The 20,654-nt window shown below is 46.8% G+C and overlaps 1 protein-coding gene across 3 annotated transcripts in view; it reads left to right on the top strand.

The window, feature by feature from the left end:
- Positions 1 to 20,654, top strand: part of BANK1 (B cell scaffold protein with ankyrin repeats 1) — a 472,180-nt gene that overhangs the window by 306,685 nt on the left and 144,841 nt on the right. For all 3 annotated transcript variants that reach the window (XM_056566500.1, XM_056566509.1, XM_056566520.1), the window contains exon 10: positions 17,880 to 18,116. In XM_056566500.1, coding sequence (XP_056422475.1) covers positions 17,880 to 18,116 — 237 coding nt within the window. The remainder of the gene's footprint in view (positions 1 to 17,879; positions 18,117 to 20,654) is intronic.

The raw sequence follows: 20,654 nt of genomic DNA, 5'->3' as shown, positions 1-20,654 counted from the left end.
ACAAGAGTGGTAGGAGCGGAGGTGATGAGACACTCAGGAGGTATGATGTGCTGTGGAAGGGCTTCAGATTCGGAAACATGGGTGGAACGTGATAGTGCGTCAGCTCTAACGTTCTTGTCAGCTGGACGAAAATGAATTTCAAAATTGAAGCGGGCAAAAAACAATGTCCATCTAGCATGGCGAGGATTTAATCGCTGGGCAGTCTGGAGATACGATAAATTTTTATGGTCCGTGTAAATGATGATGGGATGCAGGGAGCCTTCTAAAAGATGTCTCCACTCCTCGAGTGCCAATTTAATAGCTAAAAGCTCACGATCTCCAATCGAATAATTTTTTTCTGCAGGAGAGAAGGTCTTGGAGAAAAAGCCACACGTGCGATTTTTCCCAGTAGTGGTCTTTTGAGTTAAAACGGCACCGGCACCAACAGAAGAAGCATCTACTTCAAGGATAAAAGGCTTTAAGGGGTCAGGCCTGGACAGGACAGGTGCAGAAGCGAAGGCAGCCTTGAGCAGATTAAAGGACTCCTCCGCCATAGATGGCCAGGACCTCGGGTTCGCATCCTTTTTGGTCAACGCTACAATAGGAGCAACGATGGTGGAGAAGTGGGGAGTAAATTGACGATAGTAATTAGCGAACCCGAGGAAGCGTCGGATAGCTCGCAATCCAGAGGGGCGTGGCCAATCCAGAACCACAGAGAGTTTGACAGGATCCATTTGAAGACCTTGGCTGGACACAATGTAACCCAAGAAAGGTAGACTACTGCGTTCAAAGAGACACTTTTCTATCTTAGCGTAAAGGTGATTTTTGCGTAGGCGCTGTAACACCTGACGGACATGGTGGCGATGTTCCTCAGGGTTAGAAGAAAAAATAAGAATGTCATCCAGGTAGACCACTACACAAGTATATAGCAAGTCACGAAAAATCTCATTGACAAAGTACTGGAAAACTGTTGGGGCGTTGCAAAGGCCGAAAGGCATGACAAGATACTCAAAATGTCCGTCACTGGTGTTGAATGCAGTTTTCCACTCGTCTCCTTCACGTATACGGATAAGATTATAAGCCCCTCTTAGACCGAGTTTGGTAAAATTTTTCGCTCCCCGCAGACGGTCAAACAATTCAGAGATAAGGGGAAGTGGGTAACGATTCTTAACGGTAATTTTATTTAAACCGCGGTAATCGATGCATGGGCGTAGGGTTCCATCCTTCTTAGCAACGAAGAAGAATCCTGCTCCAGCAGGAGACGAAGATTTTCTGATAAATCCTTTTTTTAGATTTTCTTGAATATACTCAGACATGGCTTGGGTCTCTGGGGCAGAGAGCGGAAAAATCCTGCCACGCGGTGGAGAAGTACCAGGAAGCAAGTCAATAGGGCAGTCAAAGGGTCTGTGTGGAGGTAAGACCTCTGCTTGCTTTTTACAAAAAACATCGGAAAAGTCCTGGTAGGCCTTAGGCAGGCCTGGCAGAGAAGAAGCGATGGTAACTTGACTGATGGGTAAGGTCTTAAGGCATCGCAGGTGACAGGTAGGACCCCAACTTCTAATGTCCCCAGAAGACCAGTCGAGAGTAGGAGAGTGGAGCTGGAGCCAAGGCAAGCCTAGTAAAACTTGAGAAGTACAGTTGGGAAGCACAAAAAATTCAATCACCTCATGATGGAGGACATATACGTTCATGCGCAAGGGCACAGTGCGATAGCACACGGTACAGTCCAGATTCTGTCCACTGACAGAAGATATGAAGAGAGGCTTGTCGAGACGGGTCACAGGGATGTTGAATCTGTTGACTAATGAGGCCTCAATGAAGTTACCTGTTGAACCTGAGTCCAGAAAGGCCACGGCAGAAAAGGCAGATTTAGCAGGCAAAGAAATCCGTACAGGAATAGTTAAGCGTGGAGAGGTAGAATCCACACCCAGTAACGCCTCTCCCACGTTTACTAGGTGCATGCGTCTTCCCAGACGCGGAGGACGAATAGGACAGTCCTTCAGGAAATGTTCGGAGCTCGCACAGTAAAGGCAAAGGTTCTCATTCCTGCGGCGAGTCCTCTCAAATTGGATCAGGCGAGACCGATCCACTTGCATAGCCTCCTCGGCGGAAGGCACAGTCACAGGTTGCAGCGGATGCTGGAAGAGAGGTGTTGGGCGGGGAAACCGCCTGGTGTGAACGAGATCCTTTTCTTGGCGTAGCTCCTGTCGCCTTTCTGAAAAACGCATATCAATGCGGGTGGCCAAATGGATTAGTTCAGACAGGTTTGAGGGTATCTCTCGTGCGGCCAGAACATCTTTGATGTGGCTGGATAAACCCTTCTTGAAGGTCGCGCAGAGAGCCTCATTATTCCAGTCTAATTCTGAGGCAAGAGTCCGGAACTGAATGGCGTAATCGCACACTGAAGAGTTTCCCTGAACAAGATTCAACAAGGCCGTCTCGGCAGTAGAAACCCGGGCTGGTTCCTCAAAAACAGAGCGTATTTCTGAGAAGAAGGTTTGGACTGAAGCGGTGACAGGATCGTTGCGGTCCCAAAGCGGAGTGGCCCAAGACAACGCCTTTCCAGAGAATAAGCTGACCACCAATACCACCTTAGACCGTTCCGTAGGAAACTGGTCAGCCAATAGCTCCAAGTGCAGAGAACATTGGGTCAGGAAGCCACGGCACAACTTAGAGTCCCCATCAAACCTATCCGGAAGAGAAAGACGGACTCTGGTGCTGGAAGCGGCAGCTTGCAGTTGAGGAACTGGCGGAGAAGATGGCTGTAGAGGCAGAAGTTGCTGAACCATTGCAGTCAGTTGTGACAACTGATGTCCTTGTTGGAGTACTTGTTGAGACTGTTGGGCCACAACGGAGGACAGGTCTCCAGGGCTAGGTAGCGGCACCTCAGCGGAATCCATGGCCGGATCTACTGTCAGGATCCGGGTTGGCGGAAGGTGAGGACACTGGAAGTGGATCCTCTGAACCAGAGAGGTGATGGCGTGGGCCGTACCAGGGGAACGGAGTCTAAGGGGTTACTGGTATTCACCAGAGCCCGCCGCAAAGCGGGATGGACTTGCTGCGGCAGGTAACCCCCAGGTCGTTCCACCCAGTAGCGACTCAACCTCTCTGGCGGCTGAGATGGCGCGGTACAGAAGGACAAGGCAAGGCAAGGTCAGACGTAGCAGAAGGGTGAGGGCAGGCGGCAAGGTTCGTAGTCAGGGGCAACAGCAGAGATTCTGGAAACACAGGCAAGGACACACTGAAACGCTTTCACTAGGCACTAGGCAACAAGATCTGGCAGGGACAGGAAGGGAAAGTGATTTTTTATAGGGGAAACAGTGCTTAGACTAGATTGGGCCAGGCACCAATTAGTGGTGCACTGGCCCTTTAAATTTCAGAGAGCCGGCGCGCGCGCGCCCTAGAGAGCGGGGCCGCGCGCGCCGGGCAGGAACAGAGAAAGGACGGAGCGGGTGAGAAGGGACATGGGATGCGATCCGTGAACGGGCACATCCCGTCCCACGGATCGCATCCCCTCCGGTGACAGGGTAGCAGCGCTCTCGGTCAGCAGCGCCGACCGGAGCGCTGCAAGCAGAGTAACGCCGCGAGCTCTCCGGGGAAGCAGCGGGACCCGGAGCGCTCGGCGTTACAGCCTGGAGGAGGCATCAGTAGGAGGAGACCATGTAGTGGCTGAATGACTTCCTGAAGTTTGTAGCAGCATGAAGAGACCATTTAGTGGCTGAATGGCAGAGCCTGGAGTTGGCTGAAGCATGAGGACACCATATAGTGGCTGAATGGCAAAGCCTGGAGGGGGATGATGCATGAGGATGCCATATAGTGGTTGAATGAGACAGTCTGGATGTGGCAGCAGCAGCATCAGGAGTCCTGAAAGCAGAGGAATTTCTGAAACTGGGGACCAGCACCTTAATTATGTTTTGCGGTATCCATGGCAGCACAATGAGAGAGCCTGGAGGTGGTAGTATCAGCATGAGGACACCATAGAGCAGCACAATTAGAGAACCTGGAGGTGGCAGCATCAGCATGAAGAGACCATAGAGCAGCACAATGAGAGAGCCTGGAGGTGGTAGCATCAGCATGATGAATCCATATGGTGGCACAATGACAGAGCCTGGAGGTGGTAGCATCAGCATCAGGAAACCATAGAGCAGCACAATGAGAGAGCCTGGAGGTGGCAGCATCAGCATGAGGAGATCATATGGCGACACAATGACAGAGCTTGAGGTGGTAGCATTAGCATGAGGAGATCATAGAGCAGCACAATGACAGAGCCTTGAGGTGGAAGCAGCAGAATGAGGGCCATGCCAAGTGAGGGTTGAGTCTGAGGAACCCACCGACTGTTGACTGGGGGTCTTGGATGTCACTTGGGATGAAGTGGATGACCGAGATCCAGACACGACTGCTAGCTGACACTGGGAGCTCAGACCTCTCGCTGCAACTCCGGCTGCCACACGCCCCTACTCTGCTGCGTCCTCGGCCTGCGCACGTTCTGGCACTACTCTGCCTGACATACAGCAGGAGTGTACTATTAGCTGTCCTTTCACAGTATATAGGCCCTTGACAGATTAACAGGTACAACATAGTATACTACTTAGATGTAGGTATGGTTACCCAAACAATATTGGCTATCTGAGAGCCTGAACTACTATGGTCTATCCAAGTACATCAACACCAACATAAATGACCATAGTCAAATATTCATGAAAAAATGACTTTATTGTTTACAAAAAAAATGACATAAAAACATCTAAAAAACATGAAAATGAGGTACAACCGAAGCACAGGTAGATGGATGATGAGAGGTGAGGATCAATTGAATTCTGTCAACACTGAAAATGTGCTGTGTAGAAAAGTATATATATATATATATATATATATATATATATATATATATATATATATATATATTATGGATCACGCATGAGGCAATGCAGGTAAGTGAACAATATGACTATGGTCATAAGGTGCACACTGGTAAATTGTGACCAGTGTGCTGTGCAAATACACATGAAAAAATATAAATAAATAATATAACATAAGTGTTGGCCACTGTGGGAGAGACAATGGCTACTCCCTGGGGACACAACCTATATCATATATCACAGACAGACCATAGTGTAAAGATAATGCATACAATGAGCAATAACCTGGACATGCACTCCACACACCACCTCTCACCTGACCCCGAACGCGTTTTCGCAATCTTGCTTTCTCAAGGGGCGTCCCACAGTGGCCAACACTTATGTTACATTATTTATTTATATTTTTTCATGTGTATTTGCACGACTGGTCACAATTTACCAGTGCTCACCTTATGACCATAGTCTTATTGTTTACTTACCTGCATTGCCTCATGCGTGATCCATAATATATATATATATATATATATATATATATATATATATATACTTTTCTATACAGCACATTTTCAGTGCTGACAGAATTCAATTGATCCTCACCTCACATTTTTTTTGTAAACAATAAAGTAATTTTTTCATGAATATTTGACTATGGTCATTTATGTTAGATGTAGGTATGTGGGATGCAATTTTGAGGGCAGAAAAATGCACTACAGTACACTTAAAAAAAAAAACTTGAGTACAACACCAGCCGGTGAGTACTTTTGCCTGGACTATCACAGTATGTAGGCCCTTGACAGATTAACTGGTACAAAAATAGTACACTACTTAGATGTAGGTATGTGGTATCAGGTATGCACTTATGAGGGCAGAAAGACATGGTACAGTACGCTTAAAAAACGTATTTTAGCAAAACACCAGCCTGTGATTACTTTTCCCTGGACTTTCACAGTATGTAGGCCCTTGACCAATTAACAGGTTTAACCTGTTCAGGACACAGGGCGTATGCATACGCCCTGCATCCCGAGTCCTTAAAGCGTACCCGTCAGATCACTCAGTTGTTTGACTGGCTTTTTCACTATGAAATACTGAAAATGTTCTAATGAAAGCAATTGCAAAACCTATTGGTTATACATGCTTTACAACATATCAAAAGTTTTTATATCTGACAGTGCCTATTTAAGGACTGTGGGCGTATGGATACGCCCGTGGGAATTCCGGTCCCCGCCGCTAGCCGGTTGGGGACCGGATCGGGATGCCTGCTGAAATGATTCAGCAGGCATCCCGGCACATCGCCCAGGGGGGTCCACAGACCCCCATGTCGGTGATCAGAGAAAAATCGCATGTCAATTCAGACATGCGACTTTCTCCAATTGCGGGCTGTTCGGGTCTCTGGTGACCCGATCACCCGGAAAATAGGGCTGATCGGAGTTGTCAGCGACAGCCCCGATCAGCCTAAGGGATAGGAGTGAGGTCGCAGAGCTGCAATCTCCTCCTATCCCCTGCCATTAGCAGAACGGAGTTCTGACCAATGACAGCGCAGGTCAGGGGGTTGCCATGGCAACCCCCCGTTCTGCCCGCCCCTGGATGTGGTGGGGATCGTGGGAAGAAGATGGATGCCGTACCTGCAGGAAAAGATGCCTGGGGACCCGGGATCTTCGCTGGAGACTGCTGGATCCTGGCTCAGGTAGGGAATCGTCGGTGGGGGGGAAAGTGAAAGTAAAACAATCTTTACTGTGGCAACCACTAGGAAGGCCAAACTGCAACTCCTAGCATGCCCAGACAGCCAAAGGCTGTCTGGGCATGCTGGGAGTTGTAGTTTTGCAACATCTGGAGGGTTACAGTTTGGAGACCACTGTTACAGTGGTGCCCAAACTGTAGCCCTCCAGATGTTGCCAAACTACAACTCTCAGCATGCCTGGACTGCCCAGGCATGCTGGGAGTTGTAGTTCTGTAACATCTGTCCCTTCAGATTTAGCAATTTTCATGAATTTTTTGAAAATTGCTGCTCTACTTTGAAGCCCTCTAATTTTTTTCAAAAAGCAAAAATATTTCTATTTTATGATGCCAACATAAAGTGGACATATTGTATTTGTGAAGAAAAATAAAATTTATTGTGAATATCCATTTTCCTTACAAGTAGAGAGCTTCAAAGTTAGAAAATGCTAAATTTTCAAAATTTTCATGACATTTTGGGATTTTCACCAAAAAAGGATGCAAGTAGCGCCGAAAATTTACCACCAAAATAAAGTAGAATATGTCACGAAAAAACAATTCTCAGAATCAGAATATTTGGTAAAAGCATTTTCGCGTTATTAATTCATAAAGCGACGGTGGTCAGAATTGCGAAAAAGGGCTCAGTCCTTAAGGTGAAAAAGGGCTGCGTCCTTAAGGGGTTAAAATAGTACACTACTTAGAGGTAGGTATGTGGTATGCACCTATGAGGGCAGAAAAATGCGGTACAGTAAAATGGCTGACGAATATACAGGGTGGGCCATTTATATGGATACACCTTAATAAAATGGGAATGGTAGGTGATATTAACTTCCTGTTTGTGGCACATTAGCATATGTGAGGGGGGGGAACTTTTCAAGATGGATGGTGACCATGGCGGCCATTTTGAAGTCGGCCATTTTTAATCCAACTTTGGTTTTCTCAATAGGAAGAGGGTCATGTGACACATCAAACTTATTGGGAATTTCACAAGAAAAACAATGATGTGCTTGGTTTTAACAGAATTTATTCTTTCATGAGTTATTTACAAGTTTCTGACCACTTATAAAATGTGTTCAATGTTCTGCCCATTGTGTTGGATTGTCAATGCCACCCTCTTCTCCCACTCTTCACACACTGATAGTAACACCGCAGGAGAAATGCTAGCACAGGCCTTCAGATGACCCCAAAGATAAAAGTCTAAGGGGGTCAGATCGGGAGACCTTGGGGCCATTCATCTGGCCCACGACCACCAATCCACTTTCCAGGAAACTGTTCATCTTGGAATACTCGGACCTGACACCCATAATGTGGTGGTGCATCATCTTGCTGGAAAAACTCAGGGAACGTGCCAGCTTCAGTGCATAAAGAGGGAAACACATCATCATGTAGCAATTTTGCATATCCAGTGGCCTTGAGGTTTCCATTGATGAAGAATGGCCCCATTATCTTTGTACCCCATATACCACACCATACCATCAATTTTTGTGTTCCAATGTGGGTTAGTGTCAGACCAATAGCGGTGGTTTTGTTTGTTAACTTCACCATTCACATAAAAGTTTGCCTCATCACTGAACAAAATCTTCTGCGTAAACTGAGGGTCCTGTTCCAATTTTTGTTTTGCCCATTCTGCAAATTCAGTGCGCCGATATGGGTCATCCTTGTTGAGATGCTGCAGTCGCTGGAGTTTGTAAGGGTGCCATTTGTGAGCAGCTAATATCCCCCGAAGGGATGTTCGACTAATGCCACTCTCCAGTGACATGCGGCGAGTGCTACGCTGTAGGCTCTTGCTGAATGAAGCTAGGACAGCCACATTTTGGCAAATCCAACACTTAACCAGTTTCACGAAACTTAGCAAGCAGTTTGCTAACTGTAGCATGGGAGATGGGTGGTCTCGTAGGGTGTCTTGCATTGAAATCTGCTGCAATTACCCGGTTACTGAGTTCACCAGACATCAACACAATTTCTATCTGCTCCTCACGTGTTAACCTCCATGACATGTCAATGGCTGTAAACAAAGAGAAACTTGTAAATAACTCATAAAAGAATAAAGTTATGTTAAAACCAAGCACATCATTGTTTTTCTTGTGAAATTCCCAATAAGTTTGATGTGTCACATGACCCTCTTCCTATTGAAAATACAAAAGTTGGATTCAAAATGGCCGACTTCAAAATGGCCACCATGGTCACCACCCATCTTGAAAAGTTTCCCCCATGATGAGAGCATTGGTTTACTGGTGGGAAAGGCCACTGGTGTTACAATTGAAAATTACATGCAACCTTCGTTGGACCATGTACAATAAGATACTCTTGGAAACAAAGACTATTCTAGGCCTCCTCCTCCTTTTTTTTTTCCATTTTTATAGCACTTTGTAGCCTTGGTGCCCTAATTCCAAAAGCGTTCTATTCTTTTTTGGTATGCTCCCCGATTCCTGAGTTATAGGAGTCTTTTACTCTTAAGTTGGCTATCTGCACTTTCTGCTGAATAGTCAGATGGGTGGGAACTTTATTGCCAAATTCTTATGGGAGTGAGTATGAGCTTCGTAATCACACCCTCCAACGTGACTCACACCCCCTCCACCTTATATTCACACCTTCTAAGCTTAGCATTCACACTCAGTATTGCAATAAAGTTCCTACCCATCTGACTATTCTGACTATACTGTAAAGAGTGCAGATAGTCAACCAAAGAGTAATATCTCTATATCTTAGGAATGGGAGGGCATAGCAAGAATGTAAATACTCCATTGAAATTAAGGGACTTGAGATTACAATGGGATGTAAACAAATTATTTCATGGATTCTTTAATATTTTACATAGACAACTAGGTACACCACATTCGGTGAGAATCAATTACGTTTTTATTGAATGAGCAATCGTACATTGTACAATTCCTCATTCAATAAAAATGTAATTGATTTTTACTAGAAGTTGATTACCTAGTACCTGGTACCTGTGGTTATTCATTAATGAGAAGAAGGATTTATTTTTGAATATTTTAGGGTAAAATCTGATTTTGACAATTCATTTAGGCTGTATATTCCACTTGCAGTCATGGGAAAATACCCATTCTACTATGTATTCTCATTAGCATTAGTGCTGAGGCCCTGTGAACTGTAGATAGCTGTATCTGTGTTGCGTTGATGATTCAATCAATGATAACTTGACTTTTTATTTTGGTTTGTGTCTCATATATGCCCTTTCTTCCATTGTTTTTATGAGGTGTCACGATGCCGGCTGGCAGGTAGTGGATCCTCTGTGCCAGAGAGGGATTGGCGTGGACCGTGCTAGTGGACCGGTTCTAAGCCACTACTGGTTTTCACCAGAGCCCGCCGCAAAGCGGGATGGTCTTGCTGCGGCGGTAGTGACCAGGTCGTATCCACTAGCAACGGCTCACCTCTCTGGCTGCTGAAGATAGGCGCGGTACAAGGGAGTAGGCAGAAGCAAGGTCGGACGTAGCAGAAGGTCGGGGCAGGCAGCAAGGATCGTAGTCAGGGGCAACGGCAGAAGGTCTGGAAACACAGGCAAGGAACACACAAGGAACGCTTTCACTGGCACTAAGGCAACAAGATCCGGCAAGGGAGTGCAAGGGAAGTGAGGTAATATAGGGAAGTGCACAGGTGATTACCCTAATTGGAACCACTGCGCCAATCAGCGGCGCAGTGGCCCTTTAAATCGCAGAGACCCGGCGCGCGCGCGCCCTAGGGAGCGGGGCCGCGCGCGCCGGGACAGAACAGACGGGGAGCGAGTCAGGTAGGGGAGCCGGGGTGCGCATCGCGAGCGGGCGCTACCCGCATCGCGAATCGCATCCCGGCTGGCAGCGGGATCGCAGCGCCCCGGGTCAGAGGACGTGACCGGAGCGCTGCAGCGGAGGGAGAGAAGCGAGCGCTCCGGGGAGGAGCGGGGACCCGGAGCGCTCGGCGTAACAGTACCCCCCCCCTTGGGTCTCCCCCTCTTCTTGGAGCCTGAGAACCTGAGGAGCAGACTTTTGTCAAGGATGTTGTCCTCAGGTTCCCAGGATCTCTCTTCAGGGCCACAACCCTCCCAGTCTACTAAAAAAAAATTTTTTCCTCTGACCTTTTTGGCAGCCAAAATTTCCTTGACCGAGAAGACGTCCGAGGAGCCGGAAACAGGAGTGGGAGGAACAGATTTGGGAGAAAAACGGTTGAGGATGAGTGGTTTGAGAAGAGAGACGTGAAAGGCATTAGGGATACGAAGAGAAGGAGGAAGAAGAAGTTTATAAGAGACAGGATTAATTTGACACAAAATTTTGAAAGGACCAAGATAGCGTGGTCCCAACTTGTAGCTAGGGACACGGAAGCGGACATATTTAGCGGAGAGCCATACCTTGTCTCCAGGGGAAAAAACGGGGGGAGCTCTTCTTTTCTTATCCGCGAACCTCTTCATGCGTGAAGAAGCCTGTAAGAGAGAATTTTGGGTCTCTCTCCATATAATGGAAAGGTCACGAGAAATTTCATCCACAGCGGGCAGACCAGAGGGCAAGGGGGTAGGGAGGGGGGGAAGAGGGTGACGACCGTACACCACGAAAAATGGGGATTTGGAGGAAGATTCAGAGACCCTGAAGTTATACGAGAATTCGGCCCATGGAAGGAGATCTGCCCAGTCATCCTGGCGGGAGGAAACAAAATGTCGCAAATAATCACCCAAGATCTGGTTAATTCTTTCTACTTGTCCATTGGACTGGGGATGATATGCAGAGGAAAAATTTAATTTAATCTTGAGTTGTTTACAGAGAGCCCTCCAGAATTTAGACACGAATTGGACCCCTCTATCCGAGACAATCTGCGTAGGCAACCCGTGAAGACGAAAAATGTGTACAAAAAATTGTTTAGCCAACTGAGGCGCAGAAGGAAGACCAGGAAGAGGGATGAAATGTGCCATTTTGGAGAATCGATCAACGACCACCCAAATAACAGTGTTGCCACGGGAAGGGGGTAAATCAGTAATAAAATCCATACCAATCAGAGACCAAGGCTGTTCGGGGACAGGCAGAGGATGAAGAAAACCAGCGGGCTTCTGGCGAGGAGTCTTATCCCGGGCACAGACAGTACAGGCCCGCACAAAATCAACAACATCCGTCTCCAGAGTCGGCCACCAATAGAAACGAGAGATGAGTTGCAGGGACTTTTTGATGCCCCCATGGCCTGCGAGGTGGGAGGAGTGACCCCATCTGAGAATCCCGAGACGTTGGCGTGGAGAAACGAAGGTCTTCCCTGGAGGAGTTTGCCTGATGGAGGCTGGGGAAGTGGAGATCAGACAGTCAGGAGGAATGATGTGTTGCGGAGAGACCTCTGCTTCCGAGGCATCCGAGGAACGAGAGAGAGCATCGGCCCTAATGTTCTTATCGGCAGGACGAAAGTGAATCTCAAAATTAAATCGGGCAAAGAACAGAGACCACCGGGCCTGGCGAGGATTCAGCCGTTGGGCAGACTGGAGGTAGGAGAGGTTCTTGTGGTCGGTGTAGATAATAACAGGAAATCTTGATCCCTCCAGCAGATGCCTCCATTCCTCAAGTGCTAATTTAATGGCTAGAAGCTCTCGATCCCCGATGGAGTAGTTCCTCTCCGCTGGAGAGAAGGTCCTAGAGAAAAAACCACAAGTGACAGCATGCCCGGAAGAATTTTTTTGTAGAAGAACAGCTCCAGCTCCCACTGAGGAGGCATCAACCTCCAATAGGAAGGGTTTGGAAGGGTCAGGTCTGGAGAGCACGGGAGCCGAAGAAAAGGCAGACTTGAGTCGTTTAAAGGAGTCTTCTGCTTGAGGAGGCCAGGACTTGGGATCAGCATTTTTTTTGGTTAAAGCCACGATAGGAGCCACAATGGTAGAAAAATGTGGAATAAATTGCCTGTAATAATTGGCGAACCCCAAAAAGCGTTGGATAGCACGGAGTCCGGAGGGGCGTGGCCAATCTAAGACGGCAGAGAGTTTGTCTGGATCCATCTGTAGTCCCTGGCCGAGACACCAAATATCCTAGAAAAGGAAGAGATTGGCATTCAAACAGACATTTCTCAATTTTGGCATAGAGTTGGTTGTCACGAAGTCTCTGAAGAACCATACGGACATGCTGGCGGTGTTCTTCTAGATTGGCAGAAAAAATTAGGATATCGTCCAGATATACAACAACACAGGAGTATAACAGATCACGAAAAATTTCATTGACAAAGTCTTGGAAGACGGCAGGGGCATTGCACAGTCCAAAGGGCATGACCAGATACTCAAAGTGTCCATCTCTGGTGTTAAATGCCGTTTTCCACTCGTCCCCCTCTCTGATGCGGATGAGGTTATAGGCGCCTCTTAAATCCAATTTAGTGAAGATGTGGGCACCTTGGAGGCGATCAAAGAGTTCAGAGATGAGGGGTAAGGGGTAGCGGTTCTTAACCGTGATTTTATTAAGACCGCGGTAGTCAATGCAAGGACGTAGGGAGCCATCTTTTTTGGACACAAAGAAAAATCCGGCTCCGGCAGGAGAGGAGGATTTACGGATAAAGCCCTTTTTTAGATTCTCCTGGACGTATTCGGACATGGCAAGAGTCTCTGGGGCAGAGAGAGGATAAATTCTGCCCCGGGGTGGAGTAGTACCCGGGAGGAGGTCGATAGGGCAATCATAAGGCCTGTGAGGAGGTAGAGTCTCAGCTTGTTTTTTGCAGAAAACATCCGCGAAGTCCATATAGGCCTTAGGGAGACCGGTTACTGGAGGAACCACAGAGTTACGGCAAGGGTTACTGGGAACCGGTTTTAGACAGTTCTTGGAACAAGAGGGCCCCCAACTCTTGATCTCCCCAGTGGACCAATCCAGGGTTGGGGAATGAAGTTGAAGCCAGGGAAGTCCAAGGAGAATCTCTGAGGTGCAATTGGGGAGGACCAAAAGTTCAATCCTCTCATGATGAGATCCGATGCTCATAAGAAGGGGCTCCGTGCGGAAACGTATGGTACAGTCCAATCTTTCATTATTTACACAATTGATGTAGAGGGGTCTGGCGAGACTGGTCACCGGGATGTTGAACCTGTTGACGAAAGAGGCCAAAATAAAATTTCCTGCAGATCCAGAGTCCAAGAAGGCCACAGCAGGGAAGGAGGAGGCAGAGGCAGACATCCGCACAGGCACTGTAAGACGTGGAGAAGCAGAGTAGACATCAAGGACTGTCTCACCTTTGTGCGGAGTCAGCGTACGTCTTTCCAGGCGGGGAGGACGGATAGGACAATCCCTCAGGAAGTGTTCGGTACTAGCACAGTACAGGCAGAGGTTCTCCATACGGCGTCGTGTCCTCTCTTGAGGTGTCAGGCGAGACCGGTCGACCTGCATAGCCTCCACGGCGGAAGGCACAAGAACAGATTGCAGGGGACCAGAGGAGAGAGGAGCCGAGGAGGAGAAACGCCTCGTGCGAACAGAGTCCATATCTTGGCGGAGTTCCTGACGCCTTTCGGAAAAACGCATGTCAATGCGAGTGGCTAGGTGAATAAGTTCATGTAGATTAGCAGGAATTTCTCGTGCGGCCAGAACATCTTTAATGTTGCTGGATAGGCCTTTTTTGAAGGTCGCGCAGAGGGCCTCATTATTCCAGGACAATTCTGAAGCAAGAGTACGGAATTGTACGGCATACTCGCCAACGGAAGAATTACCCTGGACCAGGTTCAACAGGGCAGTCTCAGCAGAAGAGGCTCGGGCAGGTTCCTCAAAGACACTTCGGATTTCCGAGAAGAAGGAGTGTACAGAGGCAGTGACGGGGTCATTGCGGTCCCAGAGCGGTGTGGCCCATGACAGGGCTTTTCCGGACAGAAGGCTGACTACGAAAGCCACTTTAGACCTTTCAGTGGGAAACAGGTCCGACATCATCTCCAGATGCAGGGAACACTGGGAAAGAAAGCCACGGCAAAACTTAGAGTCCCCATCAAATTTATCCGGCAAGGATAGGCGTAGCCCAGGAGCGGCCACTCGCTGCGGAGGAGGTGCAGGAGCTGGCGGCGGAGATGACTGCTGAAGCTGTGGTAGTAACTGTTGTAGCATAACGGTCAGTTGAGACAGCTGTTGGCCTTGTTGCGCTATCTGTTGTGACTGCTGGGCGACCACCGTGGTGAGGTCAGCGACAACTGGCAGAGGAACTTCAGCGGGATCCATGGCCGGATCTACTGTCACGATGCCGGCTGGCAGGTAGTGGATCCTCTGTGCCAGAGAGGGATTGGCGTGGACCGTGCTAGTGGACCGGTTCTAAGCCACTACTGGTTTTCACCAGAGCCCGCCGCAAAGCGGGATGGTCTTGCTGCGGCGGTAGTGACCAGGTCGTATCCACTAGCAACGGCTCACCTCTCTGGCTGCTGAAGATAGGCGCGGTACAAGGGAGTAGGCAGAAGCAAGGTCGGACGTAGCAGAAGGTCGGGGCAGGCAGCAAGGATCGTAGTCAGGGGCAACGGCAGAAGGTCTGGAAACACAGGCAAGGAACACACAAGGAACGCTTTCACTGGCACTAAGGCAACAAGATCCGGCAAGGGAGTGCAAGGGAAGTGAGGTAATATAGGGAAGTGCACAGGTGATTACCCTAATTGGAACCACTGCGCCAATCAGCGGCGCAGTGGCCCTTTAAATCGCAGAGACCCGGCGCGCGCGCGCCCTAGGGAGCGGGGCCGCGCGCGCCGGGACAGAACAGACGGGGAGCGAGTCAGGTAGGGGAGCCGGGGTGCGCATCGCGAGCGGGCGCTACCCGCATCGCGAATCGCATCCCGGCTGGCAGCGGGATCGCAGCGCCCCGGGTCAGAGGACGTGACCGGAGCGCTGCAGCGGAGGGAGAGAAGCGAGCGCTCCGGGGAGGAGCGGGGACCCGGAGCGCTCGGCGTAACATGAGGCTAGTGCAACCTCTAATAACATCTCCACAACAATAATGAGATTCCTACCACTAAATCCACCTTCTATGTGAACTTCATTTTAAATTTGATATAGTTTACAAAATTGATTCTGGTTAAAGCTGGACACGGAAAAACAATTTGCAGTTATCTATGAGTGGATTTTTTTTTTTATTGCATTCTTATGAGTTTGCTCATCTATGCTATGCCAAACCTTGCTCCAGTATCTCTCTTTTGTGATATTTACAGGTAAAGAACATTAGTTTTAAATATACAGAACAACCTACATGCACCCCATTATTTAATTGATAGCTATTTCATTTTATTTATTACCTACCTAATTGTACAACTTGTTCCACTTATAAAGCCAATTAAAATAATATTAAAATAATAATAAAAGTTAACAATGTTGCTGTAGTTATATATCATAGTAATTTTTATTTAGTTAACCCTTGAAGGGAATCTGTCAGCTTTGGAGCTTGTACGGATCTGCAGATACTTGCAGTTAGGTTATGATGAGTTAAAATCAACTGTACTGTTGTTTCCCCTGATAGCCTTTTATAATGTTATTAAACTGCACTTTTACTGTACAGCTTACCAGTCAGAGAGGCAGCACTGAGCCACAGCGCCACACCTCATCCCTCCCCTTAACACTCTGCTTTCATTGATTTAATGCAGAGCAGGGTGGGGTGGCAGGGAAGAGGTGCGGCACTTGGCTCAATGCTGCCTCTCCGACCATTAATCTGTACAGTGAAAGTGCAGTTTTATAACTTAATAAAGGTATATCAAAGGGAATAAAGGTGCAATTAGTTTTACCTTACAATAACAAAACTGTTGGTATCTGCAGCTCTATGTGAGGTACTAAGCTGAAAGATTCCCTTTAAGGCAAACCACCAAAAAATGATATATTTAGTTTTGACATTTAATTTCTTTATAAGTCATGCAAGCAGCCACTGTTGCCATGGAACATAGACATGAAATAGTGTATACAGCCACCATAGACAGTGTCACTGATTATTAGCATAGACTTACAGAGGAGCATACATAGGAATGAGACATCGGTCATAACTGAGAGGACACATGCTCTATAATAAATTCACTGGGACTGCTATACAGTAAAAGTAGAACTATTAACAATTCATAGCCTATGAGCCTGAAATTTATATGTAGGACAACAGTTTTCATGAAATTAATTTTCCCAAATTGTATCCTTTAGACAAGGCTTATTAAAATGACTATTAAACTTTTGCACTGACATTTATGGTGATGAGAGTTGCCATAAGAAGTTATATATACTTGTATGAGTAAGTCTATGCAATGTCCCACTTGGATCCCTGCATGGCCTGTGGTTGGTTATAGCCTGATATGTATTTTATTTTACATGTGTTTAGGTCATTTTATACCTATTTAGCTCTCTTTTTAATGTTTTTCTTTGTTTTGTACCGTTGACAATGTGCCTTCATTGTACCAGGTATAGCTATGAGCAGAGAAGTGTTAACACATCTAAAAACCCACACAGAGCTAGGAGGAGTACAGTAAAAGAGGAGCGCAATAGATTTCGTCCCTTTCATAGTTTCCAAGACAGTGTGCTACAATATCAGCTCCTGCTAAGACCACATGACACCATTTTAATCTGGTCCCCATATTAGTGCAGAAAGTAGAGGAAAGAAAGGAGGAAGATAGCCTTTGGGTATAGTATAGGATGTGAAAGGGCCCCATAGCAAGACAATAAGACCTACATGGGCTTCTTGCCAGGCCTGGTACTTTGTGGGTGACAAGTCCAACACCCCACGGTTGGAAATTACCCGACACGTGGGAAGGTGGGAGACAAGTCCCCTCTGAGTTCAGGCATAATCAAGGACCTTCTATACAAGCTGTGCGCCGAACATCCAAAATTTGCTCCAGGGAGAAAGAAAAGGTACTAGTGGACCAGCTTCAGGTACCCTAGGAATGCCAACATTGTGGTTTACCCTGCTCCAGCCACCAACCTACCTTTTTGACCAGCTCAAAAACTGTGCCTCCTTTGGAAAGGAATTTGCGGTTTCTAGTAAAAGAACTATGGGTCTGTTTATGTGTGCTCCTACTGTGTTGTTACAGCAAGACCACACCACCCCCCGCGCATCCCTCGATCACTATGTCAGCCTAGGTTGTGTGGAAGGACTAGTGGAAACCCGAAAGCCCTTAAGCAGCTGTGATCACTGTAGAACTGGGCTGTATCCAATAAAGACTACTACCCCAGTCATCTCAATCAGACCCATTCAGCCTTTGGTCACCACAAACTTTACTCCTGGGCTGCTTCATGTATAAGTATAATAACACATTGGAGTACTAAGACTTTTTGCGTATAGGTGATTATGCCATTCTGTGCCATCAGGAATCATTGAGTTAAAAGCATTGCATGATCTGTAAAATTCTTAATTCCAATATTGCTTATTGATAAAAACAGATTAAGAAGAATTTATTCTCATTTTTAGATGAGACGGGCAATACAAATAAAGAGGAAGAATGGTTTCAACATAGCCCTGAAGACAAGAGCGACTGGCAGAATATCAAATGTGATCATAATATGATATACCCTCATGAAAATATGTATGTTCCTATGCCTGTTCATTCCATTGCTAAAGATTTGCCAAGCAACGATTACCATGAATGTTTGACTGCCAGTCTTCTTCCAAAACATAATCTATCAGTGCAGCACGACTGCTTCCAAGGTAATGTCTGTAAATATATAAAGTAACATTTTATATTTTCATGTTGGTTAAAGGAACACTCTAGAGAAAACAAATACATTTTCTTATTCCAAGAACAGTGTGAGGAACTGTGTACATGATTTGTAGAGCACGAAGGAAAGACTCCTTGTGCCATGCACAGCCCCCTCATGTCTAGCACTAGGCATAACATAGTGTATTTGTTTTGCCAACACCATCATTAATAGATCATTGAGATATATTCTAATAACCCTTCAATATCAAGTAGGGTATTCAGTAAGCCTATGAAGTAAGCACAAGTTGCACTTTATAGACAGTAAGTGAAGCATCATCACTGATCACGCTGATGTAGGTCATTACACTCTTAAATGCCGTGATTGCTTCTGACAGGAATGGCGCTTGTCACCTGTCCGATCAGCCTTGCAATGTGACTGCTGGGGGATGATCAGCTTTCATTGCAGCGAGGGCATTCTAAACGCCTCTGTGCTGGCCACTCGCCTCTGTGCTGGCCACACTTATTGGCAGACCCTATTGGAAGGGTGCCAATCTCACTGAACAATCCTATGCAATAACATAGCATTGTCCAGTGTAACCATTCTAATTATGGCTCATAAAAATCCCCTAAAGCAAATCCCCTAAAGAGACGTCCCCCTTCCCCGTGCTGAGATAGGGCCGTAATGTTCATAGCCCTGCAGGCAGAAACAATTGATTCAGCTTTGCCATCACTATTAGATGCCTACAGAAGCTGAGCGCTTGTTTTCTCCCTGCCTCCCTGCATACATGATGAAATATGTAATATCCAGCTGGTATGTGACAGGGGTAGTGTGTGTGGGGGGCATTAAAGTGATGGGGGCAGTGTGTGTGGGGGCCTGTAAGTGACGGGGGCAGTGTGTTTGGGGGGGGGGGTGTAAGTGACAGGGAAGTGTGTGGGGGCATGTAAGTGATGGGAGCAGTGTGTGGGGGGCATGTATAGGACAGGGGAGTGTGTGGGGGCATGTAAGTGACGGGGCAGAGTGTGAGGCGCATGTAAATGACGGGGGGGGCAGTGTTTGGGGGGCATGTAAGTGATGGGGCAATGTTTGGGGGACATGTAAGTGACGGGGGCAGTGTGTGAGGGGTGTCTTAATGACAGGGCAGTGTGTGGGGGGATGTAAGTGACGGGACAGAGATTTGGGGATGTAAGTGATAGGGGGGAAGTGTGAAGAATATGCCAGTGGACAGTGATGGGGCAATGTGTGTGTGGGAGATGTTAGTGACAGGGGGAAGTGTGTTGGGGGATGTCAGTGAGGAGCAGTGTGTGTGGGGATGTTAGTGAAGGGGGACAGTGAGTGTGTGGGAATTTTAGTGACAAGGGCAGTGTGTGGGAGAATGTCAGTGATAGTAGGGCAGTGTGTTGGGGATTCTTAGTGATGGGGGGGCAACTTATGTCATACTGCTCTCCGTCACTGAGATCCCCTGTCACTGACATGCAGGGGACAACGAGAAGACACATGCACCGTAAATGGGGCCGGGGGAAAACAAGCACTCGCATCTCTTTGACAGATCTGCACGCACACTTTTCTGCTGATAAAGTCACTATGTACATAAATTAGATTCCACATGAGTAATTGTATACACATTTTAGCTAGGGAACCTAGGACCAAGAAAAAATCACAAAAAAGCAACCAAAATTCCCAATGGTCAGAAGTGTAAGGATTAGGTAATGTGGTTTTTTAGGGTTATTTTTATACCATCTTTGTTTTGGTCAGAAATTTTCCTCTCAGAATTATTTTTATTACTTAGAAACCTAAATAAATATATAGGTTTCATGTGCAAATTTGTTGCCATGCCCCTTTAGTTGGGTTTTTATTTTAGTTTGGTTGGTTTTGTGGATTTTTACGGCATGTTATTTTGCATGCTGGCAAACAATGGCGCAGGCATGTTGTAAACAGCGTATGCCAAAAAAATAAATAAATAAACAACAACAATACCTGCTTAGTAAATGAGGGCCAACATGTCCATTTTACTGTAAATTCCACTGCATAAAAATAATCACCCTCCTAAAAGTTGCAAAATTGCATTTTATATTTTAAACTCCCATATATATATATATATATATATATATATATATATATGTATATACATATTTGTGGTCGTTGCTACCTGACTGATATGCGTACAACCCTAGTACTAACCTAACAACCAACTGTAACCAATAACCTATCAACCTCAACTAAGCAGTCTGAAGTGTGCCATAACTGCGGCGTAAAGAATATGCCTGGAAAAGAGGGCATACCCTGTGGTAAGTGCGATGAAATGAAAAGAAGGGGGGGTGGGTGGGAGCGAAGAACCCACAGCGTCATTGAAGGGGGGAGAGCCGTGGGTTTTATGGTCATCCCGCTCCTCCCACAATTACAGGCCAGCTGCGCAGGCCTTACCATTTGTGGTCGTTGCTACCTGACTGATATGCGTACAACCCTAGTACTAACCTAACAACCAACTGTAACCAATAACCTATCAACCTCAACTAAGCAGTCTGAAGTGTGCCATAACTGCGGCGTA

Source organism: Hyla sarda, chromosome 1 (genome assembly GCF_029499605.1).
Source record: "Hyla sarda isolate aHylSar1 chromosome 1, aHylSar1.hap1, whole genome shotgun sequence".
In the NCBI taxonomy this organism is placed as follows: Eukaryota; Metazoa; Chordata; class Amphibia; order Anura; family Hylidae; genus Hyla; species Hyla sarda.
The sequence above is the reverse complement of the archived record's forward strand: the minus strand, read 5'-3'. Positions and strand labels throughout refer to the sequence as shown.